Source organism: Natator depressus, chromosome 2 (assembly GCF_965152275.1).
Source record: "Natator depressus isolate rNatDep1 chromosome 2, rNatDep2.hap1, whole genome shotgun sequence".
Taxonomy (NCBI): domain Eukaryota; kingdom Metazoa; phylum Chordata; order Testudines; family Cheloniidae; genus Natator; species Natator depressus.
Window position 1 is genome coordinate 194,768,159 of NC_134235.1, and position 16,854 is coordinate 194,785,012.

General features: G+C 49.4%; 1 protein-coding gene across 4 annotated transcripts in view; it reads left to right on the plus strand.

Annotated features, from left to right (window-relative positions):
* Nucleotides 1–16,854, plus strand: part of THRB (thyroid hormone receptor beta) — a 283,943-nt gene that overhangs the window by 260,207 nt on the left and 6,882 nt on the right. For all 4 annotated transcript variants that reach the window (XM_074945650.1, XM_074945649.1, XM_074945647.1 and 1 more), the window contains 2 exons: nt 8,405–8,551; nt 15,264–15,522. In XM_074945650.1, coding sequence (XP_074801751.1) covers nt 8,405–8,551; nt 15,264–15,522 — 406 coding nt within the window. The remainder of the gene's footprint in view (nt 1–8,404; nt 8,552–15,263; nt 15,523–16,854) is intronic.

Sequence of the window (16,854 nt, forward strand, 5' to 3'; positions counted from 1 at the left end):
CTGAATTCACAGTCCAGGTCGACTCCTCCTGTGTCTGACCAGGACTTGGGAGGATTTGGGGGGAACCCGGGCCCGCCCTCTACTCCGGGTTCCAACCCAGGGCCCTGTGGAATGCAGCTGTCTAGAGTGCCTCCGGGAACAGCTGTGCGACAGCTACAACTCCCTGGGCTACTTCCCCATGGCCTCCTCCCAACACCTTCTTTATCCTCACCATAGGACCTTCCTCCTGGTGTCTGATAATGCTTGTACACCTCAGTCCTCCAACAGTCCGCGTTCTCACTCTCAGCTCCTAGTGCCTCTTGCTCCCAGCTCCTCACACACAACCACAAACTGAAGTGAGCTCCTTTTTAAAATCCCGGTGCCCTGATTAGCCTGCCTTAATTGATTCTAGCAGCTTCTTGATTGGCTGCAGGTGTTCTAATCAGCCTGTCTTAATTGTCTCCAGAAGGTTCCTGATTGTTCTCGAACCTTCCCTGCTCCCTTACCCAGGGAAAAGGGACCTCCTTCGCTTACTGCTAATCTATCTGCTTTCTATTCCTCTCCTGTAGCCCCCTGGCCTGGGCTTTTCTTACTTTTTGCCCCTGCTTCAGCTTCCCCCCCGACCGGGCCAGACGCTTTTTCTTCGTTTTGTTTTTTTTGCTGTTTTTCTGCTGCAATTTGAGTGCTGGTCGGCTGCCAGCTAGCTGCCAGCCCCCCCCACACCTGCCCTTGGACGCTGCTACTGCTCTGGCTGAAACCCTCGGGGGGGGAGGGGGACTGCCGACCCACTCCCTGGAGGAGGGGAGTGGAAGCCCCCAGTCCCAACCGTTTTGCTGTTTGTTTCTGGACCCGTACCGGGCCGAGAGGAATCTTCTTATCTACTCGACATTCCTGGTCTGCTGAAAGCCTCGCTGTCTAAAGCTACAAAGCCAGAAGAGAAGATAGCTGGCAGAAAAACCACCCAGGGAAGCTACGAACCATCGTAGAGGGGGCCGTAAGACTGAGTAACTTTTGAACTGTACTCTCGTGTGGGGGGAGGTTTGACTGTGTCTTGACTGCGTTTGTTAGGGCACAGGGGGTGTGGCACGGAGCTGCCCCCGATCCATCGGTGCCCCCCCCAACACTACTACAACCGTCACGGCCCCCGCGCCGTCCGTCCTTGCTGGCAGCCTGCCATCTGCCTCTGGATTCAGCTGCTCACTCTGATTCCACCGTCCGGACCAGAAACAACAGCCGACCAAACGAGACTCTTTGGACAAACGCGCGTGGGTTCACGTCCGTCGTCCCCCCCCCCGGACTGTCCACCCCACAGTTTGCCCCTACTACCTGACCCCAACTCCTGTTTCCTCCCCCTGTCCAGTCCGATCCATTCCCCCCCACACACCTGCAGCCCAACAGGGAGAAGTGGTTAATCTGCTTCCCCCTCCCCCCACCTCCTTCTGGTGTCTCCCCGTCTCTCCCTGCTCACGATGGCGGGGAGTGAGGGGGTGAGGCCCCTCTAACAACCTCATCTGCCCCTCCCCCACCTACCCCCCTGCCCAACCCCCAAGCCTCTCCCCCCACCACTGCTGCCAAAACACCTGCCACCGCCCCCGCTGGGGCATCGGCAGCAGGAGGCACTGGGGCGATTATCGCCTCTGCCACGCCCACCGCCCCCCCAGATTCTAGGAGAGCCCCCCCAGTTGGCCGGAAAGGCCAGGGTGTGAAGAAGGGAAAGGGCCCTGCTACAACCACCGGGCCCTCCATGGCAGGGGCTGCCCCCACCGCTGTGGCCTCCTCATCGACCATGGCGTCCCTCCCCGCTGTTCCCTCCACCAGCTCTGCGAGCGACCCTTCCCCGGCCCCCAGGGCGTATGCCTGGGCGGCGGTAGCCCCCCCGCCTGCCACCTCGTCATCTCGCAGCACCCACCACCTCCGCTACCATCAATAGCGGCTGGGGCCCCTTTCCTACCATGACGGCGTCCGTTGCCTCCTGGTGCCCTGCCCAGTCCACCTCCTCCTGCAATGCTATTGCCACCCCTGGGGTTATTTCCTTCCCGTTTTTTGCGGATCCCCCCCAAGGAGCAGCCTCTGCATTTTCCTGCCGCGACCCATTAGGAGCTGCAATTTTCCCTCCGCCATCCCCTTCTACCCCAAGGCTTGAGACGGACCTAATAACTTTAGCCTGTCAGACGCCCCGTCGGTGGTCCGCACCCTGCCTGCCCGCCTCAGCGGACCACGAGGCTGCACCAAGAGCCCCACCAGGGAATAACCGAGAAATCGCAAAACCCCCCCCCATGAGCTGCGAAAAGCGTTGCGGGAGTTTTTAGAAGACGCCTGTGGCTCCTGAAACAAGGTACAGCTAGCTCTCCAGTGATGGGGGGACTTTGACCAAATCCTCCAAGCCACAAGGGCCCTTATAAGAGAGGATAGAGGGACAGGAAGGCAAGGTGCCGTGGCCTACGGGCGGGTCCGCAGCTTCCATGATAAATTACTCACTTACAGGACTGGTCACGGATTGTTGCACAACCCGCTGGGGGCCGCGAACACCCCCGCCAACAAGGAACCCCCACCCCCCCAGCCCTCCGCATGACGCCTCTCATTATCACAACTTTGAACACCAGGGGCTGTAGGATGGCTCTCCGCAGGTCCCAGGTGCTCTCTTTCCTTCGGGAGGAGAGGTACTCTGTGGTTTTCCTGCAGGAGACCCATACGGATCCGACCGCCGAGGACAGCTGGCAGCTGGAGTGGGGGGACGGGGTCTACTTTAGCCATTTCACGGTTCGACAGGCTGGAGTGGCGACCCTGTTCTCCCCCGACCTACGACCCGAGGTGCTAGGAGTCACTGAGGCTGTGCCGGGCCACCTGCTGCATCTCTGGGCCCGTATGGAGGGGCTCGTGATCAACCTCATTAACATCTATGCCCCGACAACGAGCCCGAAGCGGCCGCAATTCGACCAGCGGGTGTCCGACTTCCTCAGCACCCTAGATTCTCACGAGTGCCTAGTCCTGGGAGGGGACTTTAACACCACCCTTGAGGAGCAGGACCGCTCGGGGGCCGAGCTGAGCCCGGCCGCCGCGAACATTCTCCGAGAAATAGTCGAATATCACTCCCTAGTTGACATCTGGCGTGACCACCACCCGGATGACACTTCCACGTTTACCTTTGTCTGGGTGGAGGCCCATCGGTCACACCACTCTCGGTTGGACCATATTTACTTATCCCGTTTCCATCTTTCACGAGCCCACTCCTCCAACATTCGGCCGGCCCCATTTTCCGACCATCATCTAGCCACCATAACAGCCTCCCTCCGTGCAGAGAGGCCGGGGCCGGCCTATTGGTATTTTAACAACAGCCTGTTGGAGGATGAGGGCTTCGTGACGTCCTTCCGGGAGTTCTGGTTGGCCTGGCGAGAGCAGCGGCGTGCCTTTCCCTCGGCGCGGCGATGGTGGGATCTAGGAAAGGTGCGCGGCAAGCTCTTCTGCCGTGACTACACCCGGGGCACCAGCCGACGGAGAAATGCGGCGATAGAGCAGTTGGAAAGGGAGGTCTTAGAGATGGAGAGGCGTTTGGCCACCAGCCCCGAGGACCCATTCCTCTGCGGAGCGTGCCGGGAGAAGCGGGAGGAGCTCTGGGCCCTCAAGGACCATCGCGCCCGAGGTGCCTTTGTTCGATCCCGCATCCGCCTCCTTCGGGAGATGGATCGCGGCTCCCGTTTCTTCTACGCCCTGGAGAAAATGAGGGGGGCCAAGAAACACGTCACCTGCCTTCTAGCAGAAGACGGCACCCACCTCACGGATCCGGTGGAGATGTGTGGGAGGGCCCATGACTTCTATACAAGCCTTTTCTCCCCGGATCTGACCCATCCTGGTGCTTGCAGGGTGCTCTGGAAGGAACTCCCTACAGTCAGCGTGGGCGACCGAGACCGACTAGAGCGGCCTCTCACCCTGGCCGAGTTCTCGGAAGCCCTCCGCCGCACGCCCACCAATAAATCTCCGGGCATGGACGGGCTGACCGTGGAGTTCTACCGCGCGTTCTGGGACATCCTTGGCCCAGACCTAGCCACTGTCTGGGCCGAGTCCTTGCAGGGCGGGGTCCTTCCTCTTTCGTGCAGGCAAGCGGTGCTCGCCTTTTTGCCGAAGAAGGGGGACCTCCGCGATTTACGAAATTGGCACCCCGTCTCACTCCTTAGCACAGATTACAAAATCGTAGCGAAAGCAATCTCGCTGCGGCTAGGGTCCGTGATGGCAGTCGTGATCCACCCAGACCAGATCTACACTGTCCCGGGCCGCAGCATTTTTGACAACCTATTTCTAGTCCGAGACCTTTTGGAACTCGGGCGTAGAGACGGTCGTCGTTCGCCTTCCTGTCTCTTGATCAGGAGGAGACGTTCGATAGAGTGGACGATGGGTACCTCCTGGGCACTCTGCAGGCGTTTGGATTCAGACCTCAGTTTGTGAGTTTTGTCCAGGTACTGTATGCTTCTGCGGAGTGTCTGGTTAGGCTCAACTGGACCCTGACCGAACCGATCAGCTTCGGGCGAGGAGTACGGCAGTGGTGCCCCCTCTCGGGCCAGTCTGTACACTCTGGCGATGGAGTCTTCCTCTGTCTCCTCCGAAGGAGGTTGACAGGGTTGGTGCTGTGGGAGCTGGAGCTGCGGCTGGTCCTGTCGACGTACGCCGATGACGTACTCCTCGTGGTCCAGGACCCGGGCGACTTGCCGCGGGTGGAGGCTTGCCAGGCCATCTGTTCGGCAGCCTCCTCCACCCAAGTCAACTGGGTCAAGAGCTCTGGCTTGGTGGTAGGGGACTGGTGGCAGGTGAGCTCCTTCCCACCCGCGCTTCAGGCCATCCGGTGGAGCATGGGTCCGCTGCTCTACCTAGGCATTTACCTTTCTGCCACGCACCCTTCTCCGCCGGAGAACTGGCAAAATTTAGAAGGCGGGGTGATAGAGCGGCTCTGGAAATGGACGAGGCTACTCCGATGTCTCTCCCTCCGAGGGAGAGCGCTGATGCTTAACCAACTAGTCCTGTCCATGCTCTGGTACCGGCTCAACACCCTGGTCCCGGCCCCGGGTTTCCTGACCAACCTCCGGACATCGAATCTAGAGTTCTTTTGGTCAGGAATGCACTGGATCCCTGTTGGGGTTCCTCATCTACCCCTGAAGGAAGGAGGACAGGGCCTGAAGTGAATGCACACTCAGGTCCGTGTCTTCCGCCTCCAGACCCTGCAGAGGCTCCTCTATAGTGCAGGTAGTTCGACGTGGAGCATACTAGCGCACGCCTTCCTGCACCGCTTCCAAGGTCTCCGATACGACCGGCAGCTCTTTTATCTCTGTCCAAGCGGTTTTCCGCGAGACCTCTCTGGGCTGCCGGTCTTCTACCAGGACCTCCTCCGGACCTGGAAACTGTTTTCAACGACCAGGTCCGTGGCGGCCACCGTGGGGGCAGATCTCCTCGCGGAGCCCCTGCTACACAACCCCCAGCTCCGTGTGCAGGTGGCGGAGTCCCGCTCGGTGCACCAGAGTTTGGTCCTGGTGGAAGTCACAAGAGTCGGAGACCGCCTGGACTACGACCGGGGAGACTGGCTGGATCCCCTGACGCTTGCTCGGCGCATGGGGCTCTCCAGACCTCGTACCCCCCGGCGCGTACTTCAGGAGGTGAAGGCCGTTTTGACGCCTGCTGCTCAGGCTTATCTCAGTCGAGCCCTGCGCGAGGGCGCACCCTGCCCACCCTCTACCCCAGGCCCGCCGGACCTTTCAATTGGGCCCCTACCCCGTAGATCCCAGCAAACCCCTCACCCTTTCACTGCGAGCCGGCTGCATGAACTGCAGCCGGTCAGCTTCCAAACCGCGCCAAGGAAACATCTATACACACTCACGCATCACACCCTTCACGCCCTCACCCTGGTGTCCCTCCCCGATACAAAGTGGCGGGACCTCCTGCCACCTTTGGAGGGTGAGCAGCCCCAGTGGGCCAGCCTGTATTCCACCTTGGTCCCGAGGCCCATCGGGGACATTAGTTGGCGGCTCCTTCACGGAGCTGTGAGCACGGGCGTTTTTTTGACGCGGTTCACCCCCATCTCGGATACTTGCCCTTTTTGCAATGTGAGGGAAACCCTGGCACACATATATTTAGAGTGTGCCAGGCTGCAGCCCCTTTTTCAGCTCCTCACGAATATTTTATTACGCTTTTGGCTGCACTTTTCCCCTCACCTTTTTATTTACACACTCCCCATCCGTGGCCCCACAAAGTCGCAGGATCTCCTGGTTAACCTCCTCCTAGCCCTAGCTAAAACAGCCATCTATAAAACCAGAGAGAGGAGGTTGGCCAATGAAGCGTCCTGCGTCTGTAGGGCCGTTTTCCGATCCTCAGTACATTCACGTATCCGGGCGGAGTTCCTCTGGGCAGCGTCCAACGACTCCCTTGACGCCTTCGAGGAGTGGTGGGCGCTGTCCGAGGTTCTCTGCTCTGTGACCCCGTCCGGTTCCCTCCATCTGACCCTTTGATTGAGGGGAAGAGAGAGAGACCCCAGCCCCAGCCATTGCCGCTGTGTATACCATCATTACTGTCACCTAGGAGGGGTCCTATCACACGTGGGTGTACATCCGTCCATCCCCCCAAACTGCCCACCCCGCAGCTGTGCCCATCTTGTCGGGCACTCTCAGGAGAGGCACTAGGCATGGCACTAGGTAACTCGAGGGGGTGGAAGACCACGAGTGTCGAGGAAGCCCCCCCGCTCTAGGCCACCAGGTAACTCAGGAGGATGGAAGACCACGAGTGTCGAGGAAGCCCCCCGGCTCTGGGCCCAGGCTAGCCTGAACACTTCTCCCTCCTGAAGGCTGCTGTGCTATACCTTGCGTTTGCTTTTGTTTTGTTGCATAGTTTTGTTTTTTCCTTTTTGGTGATTCTTTGTAAGTGTTATACAAATAAAATTTTTTTCTGCTTTAAAAAAATAAAAATTATTCTCCTATAGCCATCTGGCCTGACTCTGTCACAATGTTTACTCAGTTCCAACCTTGGATCACACATTTCTATATGTACAGTCACACACTGTTGTGTCAGGACATAAAGAAGATAACACAAAGACAATATTCACAAAGTCAGTGAATATTGCAAAGAGTGATGTAGTTGTTTTTGAAATTACTATCTAGCAAAGTTTGCTGTTTGGTTTGGTTTAAAAGGGCAAGAACATGGATCCTGTGTACTAAATTTTTTTCCCTAACCTCAGTTGGATTAGTATGTTGGGTTACATAGCATGTGGTTTTCCCAATTCTTTCCAAATCAGATGCTTATGTGCTTTATACAGAGCACCAGTTTTCTTCTGAAAGAAGTTAGATTTTGATTTTGACTGATGGCAGAACTGTAGGAAAATCTTTGACATTTTGCTTTAAAAAAAACCTATTAAGCCTATGTTATTTATATTATTCAAACAGCAGTTTCAGCATCACTGTTCAAAGGTACTTCTGTAAACTTCATACACCTCAGCTGTCTTGAAGGAGTTCTTCTCTGACTCCTGAGCAGTTTTATACTTAGTAATTGAACAAAATGCTCCCTCCACATAGTGTTTGGCAGGTCTTTTGCAATTGCAAAGCCTTACTTTGAACACGGAAGAACAGCTTTGGATATGTGTGGGTTTTTTAAAAAACAGAAGTATGCAAGTCTAGAAAGTATGCAAGTCTAAATTCAACTGCGGTGAAATTCACCCCTCTGCAGGGTTTCAGGATAAAGCTTATACATCATATAAGCCCCACTTAAATCCTCAAAATAGGACTTACATGTTGCATAAACCTTGTGCTGAAGCCCTGCAGAGGAACAAATTTCAACCTAAATGAGCAAATGTTTAGGGAGTTCTTATTTGATCCAAACGACCTCCGATTTCAGCCCATCCCTAGTCTCAGTCATGTTAGCTCACCTCTGTAAATAGGTCTTGGCAGTTGGCTTGTGGTCTTTGTGATATTATAACATTATAACACTGGGTAGGCCAAGGAGCCCAATCCTACAGTGTGCTGAGCATCTTCTAGGTAAGAGGTAATGAGTATCTTCAACTAACCCTTGAGGGTGCTGAGCAGTGGAAGGAGGCAGGATCAGCCCTAAATTTCCAAGCAGAAACACCTAAACTTCTCCCACGAAATATGCATAGACACAAACAGATAAATGCATGTGTAAAATATGCAGCTGCTCACACAAAATGGGTGTAATGGCACATTGATCACCCATTTCTTTATGTAATCACCTATTTTACAGACAGCTGCACATTTTATGGCTTGTTTTAGAAAAATTGCCCCTATAGGTCCTGCATAAATAATGGTTAATGTTATTGTTTAATTTCATAGGAACAGAGTGGTGGACTTTATATATAATCCCGACCATATTATAAACATTTATGAAAGATGACTTGAATGAAACAAATTTTCCCTTTTAATGTATTTCTTAATATCCTTAGCCTGAAGATATTGGGCAAGCACCAATGGTTAATGCCCCAGAAAGTGGGAAAGTGGATTTAGAAGCCTTCAGCCAGTTTACAAAAATTATCACACCAGCAATTACAAGAGTGGTGGATTTTGCCAAAAAGTTGCCTATGTTTTGTGAGGTAAGAATTTCTTTTTTCTTTTTGTTTGCTTCATGCTATTCTAAATGGACCTGTCAAGAGAAACAATAGAAAGTAGTGTCATTGTGACATGAAAACACACAAAATTATATCTGAGCCTCATAAAATCCCTCCACTTCCTGTTGACTTGAATCATGCAAGAATGAAGTGAAGAGGTTAGACCTTACTAATCAGTTCACTTTGTTTTAAATCAGATGGCTTAAAAGAATTAAAAATAAAAAAATAGGCTAAAAATAATCTCAGTATCATTTAATTTCCTAAAAAGAAAAAAGAAAAGGAGTACTTGTGGCACCTTAGAGACTAACCAGTTTATTTGAGCATGAGCTTTCGTGAGCTACAGCTCACTTCATCGGATGCATAGCATATCGTGGAAACTGCAGAAGACATTATATACACACAGAGACCATGAAACAAAACTTCCTCCCACCCCACTGTCCTGCTGCTAACAGCTTATCTAAAGTGATCATCAAGTGATCATCAAGGAAGGCCATTTCCAGCACAAATCAAGGTTTTCTCACTCTTCCCCCCACACACACACACACACAGACACACATACAAACTCACTCTCCTGCTGGTAATAGCCCATCCCTCTTTGAAACCTCTCTTTATAATGCGCATGATAATCAAAGTGGGTCATTTCCAGCACTAATCCAGGTTTTCTCACCACCACCCCCCCCACACACACACACACCCCCTCCAAAAACCACACATACAAACTCACTATCCTTGCAACAAAGCCCGTTGCCAACTGTGCCCACATATCTATTCAGGGAACACCATCACAGGGCCTAACAACATCAGCCACACTATCAGAGGCTCGTTCACCTGCACATCCACCAATGTGATATATGCCATCATGTGCCAGCAATGCCCCTCTGCCATGTACATTGGTCAAACTGGACAGTCTCTACGTAAAAGAATAAATGGACACAAATCAGATGTTAAGAATTATAACATTCATAAACCAGTCGGAGAACACTTCAATCTCTCTGGTCACGCAATCACAGACATGAGGGTCGCTATCTTAAAGCAAAAAAACTTCAAATCCAGACTCCAGCGAGAAACTGCTGAATTGGAATTCATTTGTAAATTGGATACTATTAATTTGGGCTTGAATAGAGACTGGGAGTGGCTAAGTCATTATGCAAGGTAGCCTATCTCCCCTTGTTTGTTTCCTACAAACCCCCCCCCCCCCCCAAGACGTTCTGGTTAAACTTGGATTATTGCTGTGCACATTGTAAGATGAGCTATTGCCAGCAGGAGAGTGAGTTTGTGTGTGTGGTTTTTGGAGGGGGGGTGTGGGGGGGGGGGGTGAGAAAACCTGGATTAGTGCTGGAAATGACCCACCTTGATTATCATGCGCATTATAAAGAGAGGTTTCAAAGAGGGATGGGCTATTACCAGCAGGAGAGTGAGTTTGTATGTGTGTCTGTGTGTGTGTGGGGGGGGGGGGGAAGAGTGAGAAAACCTAGATTTGTGCTGGAAATGGCCTTCCTTGATGATCACTTGATGATCACTTTAGATAAGCTGTTAGCAGCAGGACAGTGGGGTGGGAGGAAGTTTTGTTTCATGGTCTCTGTGTGTATATAATGTCTTCTGCAGTTTCCACGATATGCTATGCATCCGATGAAGTGAGCTGTAGCTCACGAAAGCTCATGCTCAAATAAACTGGTTAGTCTCTAAGGTGCCACAAGTACTCCTTTTCTTTTTTCTTTTTACGAATACAGACTAACACGGCTGTTACTCTGAAACCTGTCATTTAATTTCCTGTTTCCTATGATCAACCAAATCCCTTTTTTGTGATTTTTGTATGGGCCTATACCAGTGGCAAAATCAATAAGTCTTCCCTATCACTTGCATAACTTTAAGAAAATGCTTAAGGCCCATTAACCCCCTGGGACTTAAGTACATGCTTAAAGTTAAGCATTTACTTAAATGCTTTCCTACGTAGGAATGGAGTTAAGTGCCTTCCTGAATCCAGGACTAAGATACCTCCCTCACTGGCTCATCTATAGTGGATGGGATGTCAGCAAAAACCCAGGCCACAATCTGCCCCTCAGACATCACCACGAGTGAAATGTAAGTTAGATGTGGAGGCAACTAATAACACTTCGCTCCAGAAGGATATTCAAATGTGAGATATACTATAAGAGGAATATTTAAAATTAAATTTTAGTGTAATTAGGATGTGCATGGGCCCTATTCTGATCTCACTCACACTGGTGCAAATTGGGAATGAATGTAAATTTGAGAGCAGTAGATAATGATGATGATTGTTCTCTTGACTTAAAAAAATGTTAACTTAAATTCTGGGCTGAATCGACTGGAAACTAACCTTGACACCTGAGAGTCTCCTGGAATCCACAGCCATGGAAGTTCTGCAGCAGCGGTGGACTGCCGCCCTACTATCTCCTCCTGCAGAACTGCACTTGACCCACTGGTTATATGGCAAGAGAATGACCTTGGAAATGACTGTGAGCATGCTCAGGGAGATGATCCGAAATCCAGACATGGGAACCACTTCTTCCCCCCACTGACTGAACATCAGTCAGGGAAGAAGCTTAAGGCAGGCGCACCATTGTGCTTTTCCCTGGCTGATAGCTCAATCTCTAAGGTTAGTCAAGGAGAGCTGTTACATCAGGTAATGCCCTTTGCCTCCCCTGGCACCTACAAAAGAGGGTGCAGTAAGTGTCAATAGCTGGTGCACTGTAAATAGCTCTCCCTGGCTCTGTCAGCGAAGAAAGGATGAAACAATGGCCAAGTATGAAGATTTAAAAATCCAAAGAGATTGAGAGGCCCCTGTAGCACTCCAGTGTCTGAGGGGAGCTGTCTGCATCGATTTACTGTTTGTGGTGGGAAATTGCAGTGACATTCCAAGGCAGTCTTTTTAATTAAAAAACCTGGTCCATCAGATAACAGGCTGCAATGCCTATCTGACATCTCCTATCCCTCCTGGCCACACAAGGACCACATGCTCCACAATTTAAGCGAGTGGAAAGCATGAAGCAAATGAGTCAGGAGTTGTGGGGCATGACCTTTGTATGTTACTCGTTTTGGCTAGGTCAGGCCTCCCCCGCAGCTGAGCCACCTTTTAAACTTTGCTCCTACAGACACCAATATCTGACAATAGAATGAGAAACAATTCACAGTGAATACAAAGGGTCGGGAGAGCTGCCTTCTCATGTGGCCGCAGTTGTGAAATAAAGGAATGGGAATGGCAAACGTTAGTACTTATTTGAAAGGGACACAGTCTGGCTAAAATGATTCACTTTTTAAAAAATGCAGGTGTCTTTACTTCGGTTACAAATAATCCTGCCTGGGCCAGACTCCGGCTGTGAATCAGTTTGGGAGGAAAAGCCCTTCCCTTCCCCTGTACGCCCCTTCACAAAATTCAGACACAATCACAGTCCCTGCTGTCATGGGACCAGAGCTGACAGTGCAGCTAACCTCTGCAAAAGAGACAGAGCAGGGAAGGACTATGGCCCTTTTCCCCAGTGCCCTGCCTGCTGCAAGAGGGGATACACACTGTATTTTTATTTGTTTCAGAGTAGCAGCTGTGTTAGTCTGTATTCACAAAAAGAAAAGGAGTACTTGTGCACCTTAGAGACTAACAAATTTATTTGAGCATAAGCTTTCGTGAGCTACAGCTCACTTCATCCATCACATTCATCACAGCTGCTAGACCATTCCAGTTTCAAAGGCTCATGGTTTAGTGGCATGGTATCACAGTTGTCAGCGGTCCCAGTTTGCCTAAGGCTGTACTGAGTTTTGCCAATGCAGTTTTAGGTCATTTCAGTCTCAAAATTAAATTGTGAGCAGCCGAGTTCATATCTGTGGCCAGCAAGGGGCCCAGTGAGATGAGCTCATCCTTCACAGTCAACTGGAGCTGCAGCCCCAGTCTCTGGTGGGCATGTGTTGCTGCTAGAAGATGAGAGTCCTGATGCCAGTGCCAACATCAACTGTAGCCTGGACAGCCCGGACTCCATGCAGGCTAGGAGGAAGCCAGTCTTGGCCCTGGCTGGCAGGATCCTGCCTGGTCTGTCAGGCTGGCTAATTGCATACAGAGGTAGGATCCAAGTCCTGTCCAGAAATAAGGAGATAGGTGAGAAAATAGGGGAGCAATTACGGATGGAAAAGAAGAAGAACTGGAGAGGGTTAAAACAGGGGAGCAATGGACAGGCAAAGAAGAGTAGAGACCGGGAAGATATAGAGGGGACGAATAGAGCTGGGAGGGAGTAGGGGAAGGGAATGTTTGTGATAGACAAGGAATTATTTTTCATTGTCGGGGGCTGGGCTCCAGCCGCCAGGAGGTTACATGCTTTCTGATGAATTACAGGTTATTTTCTATGTCCATCTCTCTCGCCTTTTTAAGGGGGAAAAAGGCTAAAAGAAACAAGTCCCTAAAACTTGCCAGAATGCCCACTCAACTTCCACCAGACCCAGCCATGGTGTGCTACAGTGTGCAGGCTACTGCAAGCACTGAGGGTGTTTGTTTCTTTAAGAAAAATAAAATTGTGGTATTTTTTAAACAAATTAAGTCAAGGAACCATTTCTATTGGTCTTCAGTTTGGTAAAACCTTATTTTTTACAAAGCCTACACTTTGGACACAATTTAACCTAGCAGTGTCCCTTGAACCATGGCCTGTGCAGTGTTTCCTTCAGCATTATGGGAAAAGGTGCACCATAAAGAAGTTACAAGGGGGGTCTGGGAGAGGTGGGAAAGTAAAGGAATTTCTTTATGTTTATTAGATCAGTGGAAAAAATAATGAGTTATTTGCTCACGTTATATCCCACTATTGACTTTTTTTGCTATGTATCTCACTATGCCGCTCTTTTTTCTCTTTGTCTCTGTTTCTTTCCTCCTTCCTTGTCTCTCCATACAGTTCTCATTTTTCTCTTTATTCCCCCTCTGTTTCCCCCCCCTTTCTTTCTCTCTCTCCTTTTTCTCTGCATTTATTTCCCATTTGCCACCTTTTTATAATTGCTTCCTTTCTCCTTTTTTTTTTCTTTCACCTTCTCTCCCCTCTCACTGGATCTCAGCAGCCAAACAGCAGCACTTCCTTTGGGAAGTTAAACTGCCAATTTCCCCATTCAGCCCATCTATGTGCAACCATTGAGCTTGATGCAGAAGGAAGCTGACTTGCCCTGACTGGAAGGTGTCGTTTTCCTTATGTATCTAACATTTCAGACCTGACACTGGCGACACATCAAAAATAACTGTGCAATCCTAGTCAATTTCTCTTTTCCGCTGGCTCCATGTTTAAAACTCTTCTCCCACAGAACACTGCTTTTGCCTCTGTCAGCCAATTGTCCATCATCCATGCTGTACGTTTTTCTACCAGATTAAATGTAATCATTATGCGAGTGAGTGCACGACTGCCAAAACCACACACGTTTACTTCACTTGAGAGTCAAAGTAAAAAAATCATATCTTAACATGAACCCAAAATGAAACAGATTTTCTTCATTCTAGAACCCAATTAGGATTTAGCTTCGTCTTCACATGATTATGTCTGTCATCGTAGCTGCTCATGTTGACTTACAGTGACATCTTCAAAACAGTCTTGGAGATTTCACTCTTCTTTCGTTATCATTTATTTATGTAGCTAGATAGCTTTATAGAAATGCTAAAAAGGGCACCTATTCCTATTATGCAGACACCTTAGAAATAACGTATAAATACAACCTAAGTACAATAATTCAGGAACTACCCTCCAGCAAATCCTGCTCAAATAGTTCCCCATCTTTGGCATTACAATTCCCTCTCACTCCCTACACTCCCTCCTACCATTTTCAAACCCTGGGAAAAAGATGAGCCTTGCAACATGCCTTGAAGATAATGATCCAAATTCTGCTGTCAGTCACACCAGCATAACATTGGAGTAGTGCCACTAAAGGCTACTGAGTTACATTTCTAAAGCTGAAAGCAGAATCTGGCTCATTGTCTCTTATTAAATGCTGATTCTTGATGGTTTCCAAAATATTACAGGGGGAGATTTCAAAAGTGATTAAGGGAAGAAAGAGCACAAATCCCAATCACTTAGGCATTTTTTAAAATCTTCTCCAGAGACAATATTTGTTTTACTACTTTTACTAAAAACCAGCCCACAATTATAGTTCTTCCCATGTGTGATCATTTCCCCCCCATTCCTAGGTCAGAAAAGTAAGAGGTGCAGTATTGTTGTAACCAAAGAAACAATTGATAGTATTAATTTGTCGATTAAAGCTTGCAAAATGCTTTTCAAATGGAAAGTGATATTATGAAAATGTATTGGGCTAGCTTTTCAAACCTGCTCAGCCCCCAGCAGTCCCCACTCAGAACGGCACTTCTGAAAATCTGATCCCTTCATTTTAGTGCCTTAACGGGAGCTGAGGTCTTCTGAAATTCGAACCCATTAGTACTTCCTTATAACGATATGGTGTCTTAATCTCCAACAGAAATTGGGTGGAATGAACCCACTCAGAGGGATGGCGCAGCATATACTACACAGGGTTGTTAGCTTTTAGGGTGTGTCATTCATACTTGGGAGTATTTAGTCTATCAGCTGTATGGTGTGTAACAGCGTTAATAGTACATTTAGCAGCCCTTGATGTTTATTGAGAGTAACATGGATTTTATTGTATTTCAAAACTAAGTTTGCTTGAAAACCCTAGTTAGTGCAGACTGTTTCATTATCATGTGTAATCTCTGCAGCTGCCATGTGAAGACCAGATAATCCTTTTGAAAGGCTGCTGTATGGAGATTATGTCCCTCCGAGCAGCAGTGCGCTACGACCCCGAGAGTGAGACTTTAACACTAAATGGGGAGATGGCAGTGACAAGGGGCCAGCTGAAAAACGGGGGTCTCGGCGTAGTGTCTGATGCCATCTTCGACCTGGGCATGTCGCTGTCTTCATTTAACCTGGATGACACAGAGGTCGCCCTGCTCCAGGCTGTGCTGCTCATGTCATCAGGTGAGAATGAGAACATATTGGGCACCACCGGAGCTTTTATAACCATTCCTGTGTGAAGTTCTGGTTCATTGTATCTGCAGCAAATCTCTCTCTAAAAGAAAACAGAGGGTATTTTAAATATAGGAGCACTGGCTAAGGCGTCACTAGAATGATGCAGCTGAAATTCTTGGTTTCTGCATCACATTGGGGCTTAGAAACTGTGTGGATAAGCACACACAAAAAAACCTTTATGATAGATAACAATGGTCTTGGTTTCAGACCATGTGCAAACAGTGTAGAGGTCTGAGGTGGATTGGTTGCTGGAAAGGGATCAGTGATGTAGCTGAGTCTGGGCCAACATTCCCTGGCTTACAAATAGAGCGCTCAGCATCAGCCATCCTCAGGGTAAATTCTCTAAGGGCTGGGCTTCACTACTGGGAGATCAATGCTGCTGTGATCGATTTAGCAGGTCTCCTGAAGACCTGCTAAATCGATGGCAGAGTGCTCTCCAGTCCATGCCAGCATGCCAGCTCTCAGAGAAGAGTAAGCGAAGTCGACTGGAGATCATCTCCTGTCGACGCAGCGCAGTGAAGACACCGGAGTAAGTCGACCTAAGCTATGTCGACTCCAGCTACGTCATGGAGTAGCGTAACTTAGGTCAACTTACCCCGTACTGAAGACAAGCCCGAGGTGCTCTTTTGCTCTAGCCCAGGGTGCTGTAACATACAGGACTGAGAATGTGGTTCTTGGGCAATGACAGACCTGGCAACTTGAGGGGGAGGAGGGGTTGAGAGTGCTTTAATCCCTGAGTAGTAAACAATACATAGGACAGGGGTTTACATTGACCTTCCTGATCATTTGCATTCATTTGACATTTCCACTGAAAACGTCTGGGTCTCTGTTTATTTTCCAAAGCCTTGGCTTGTAAAACAGTTGTTTCAGAAGGCATTTCCATAGGAACTTCTTTCCTGAAAGTGACCTTTAAATGTTTTCTCATAAAGGAAGCATTTTCACAGCCAGGCTGGCGCATTGCTTCAGTGCTGATTTGGAGGGAGGAGCACTGTCTGCTGAATTGCCAGCACCACTGAGTGCAGTTCATAGGTGTTCCTAGAGGCCTGCTCACCTTGTGCCTTCCCATGGGATCCTCCATCCCATTTTCATGAATGTAAACTCACTGCCTGTAAACCCAAGATCTCAGCCAATCTTGGTTGAAAAGCTGCAGAAGACTTTGGGTGAGATAAACTTCGTTAGATAGGAGGTTAATCTGATAGTTAAGTTTAGTCTCTAGAAAGCATGTTAGGATTTTGGTTTTTATGTAACCATGTGTTTCCAATATTCTTACTCACCATCTCC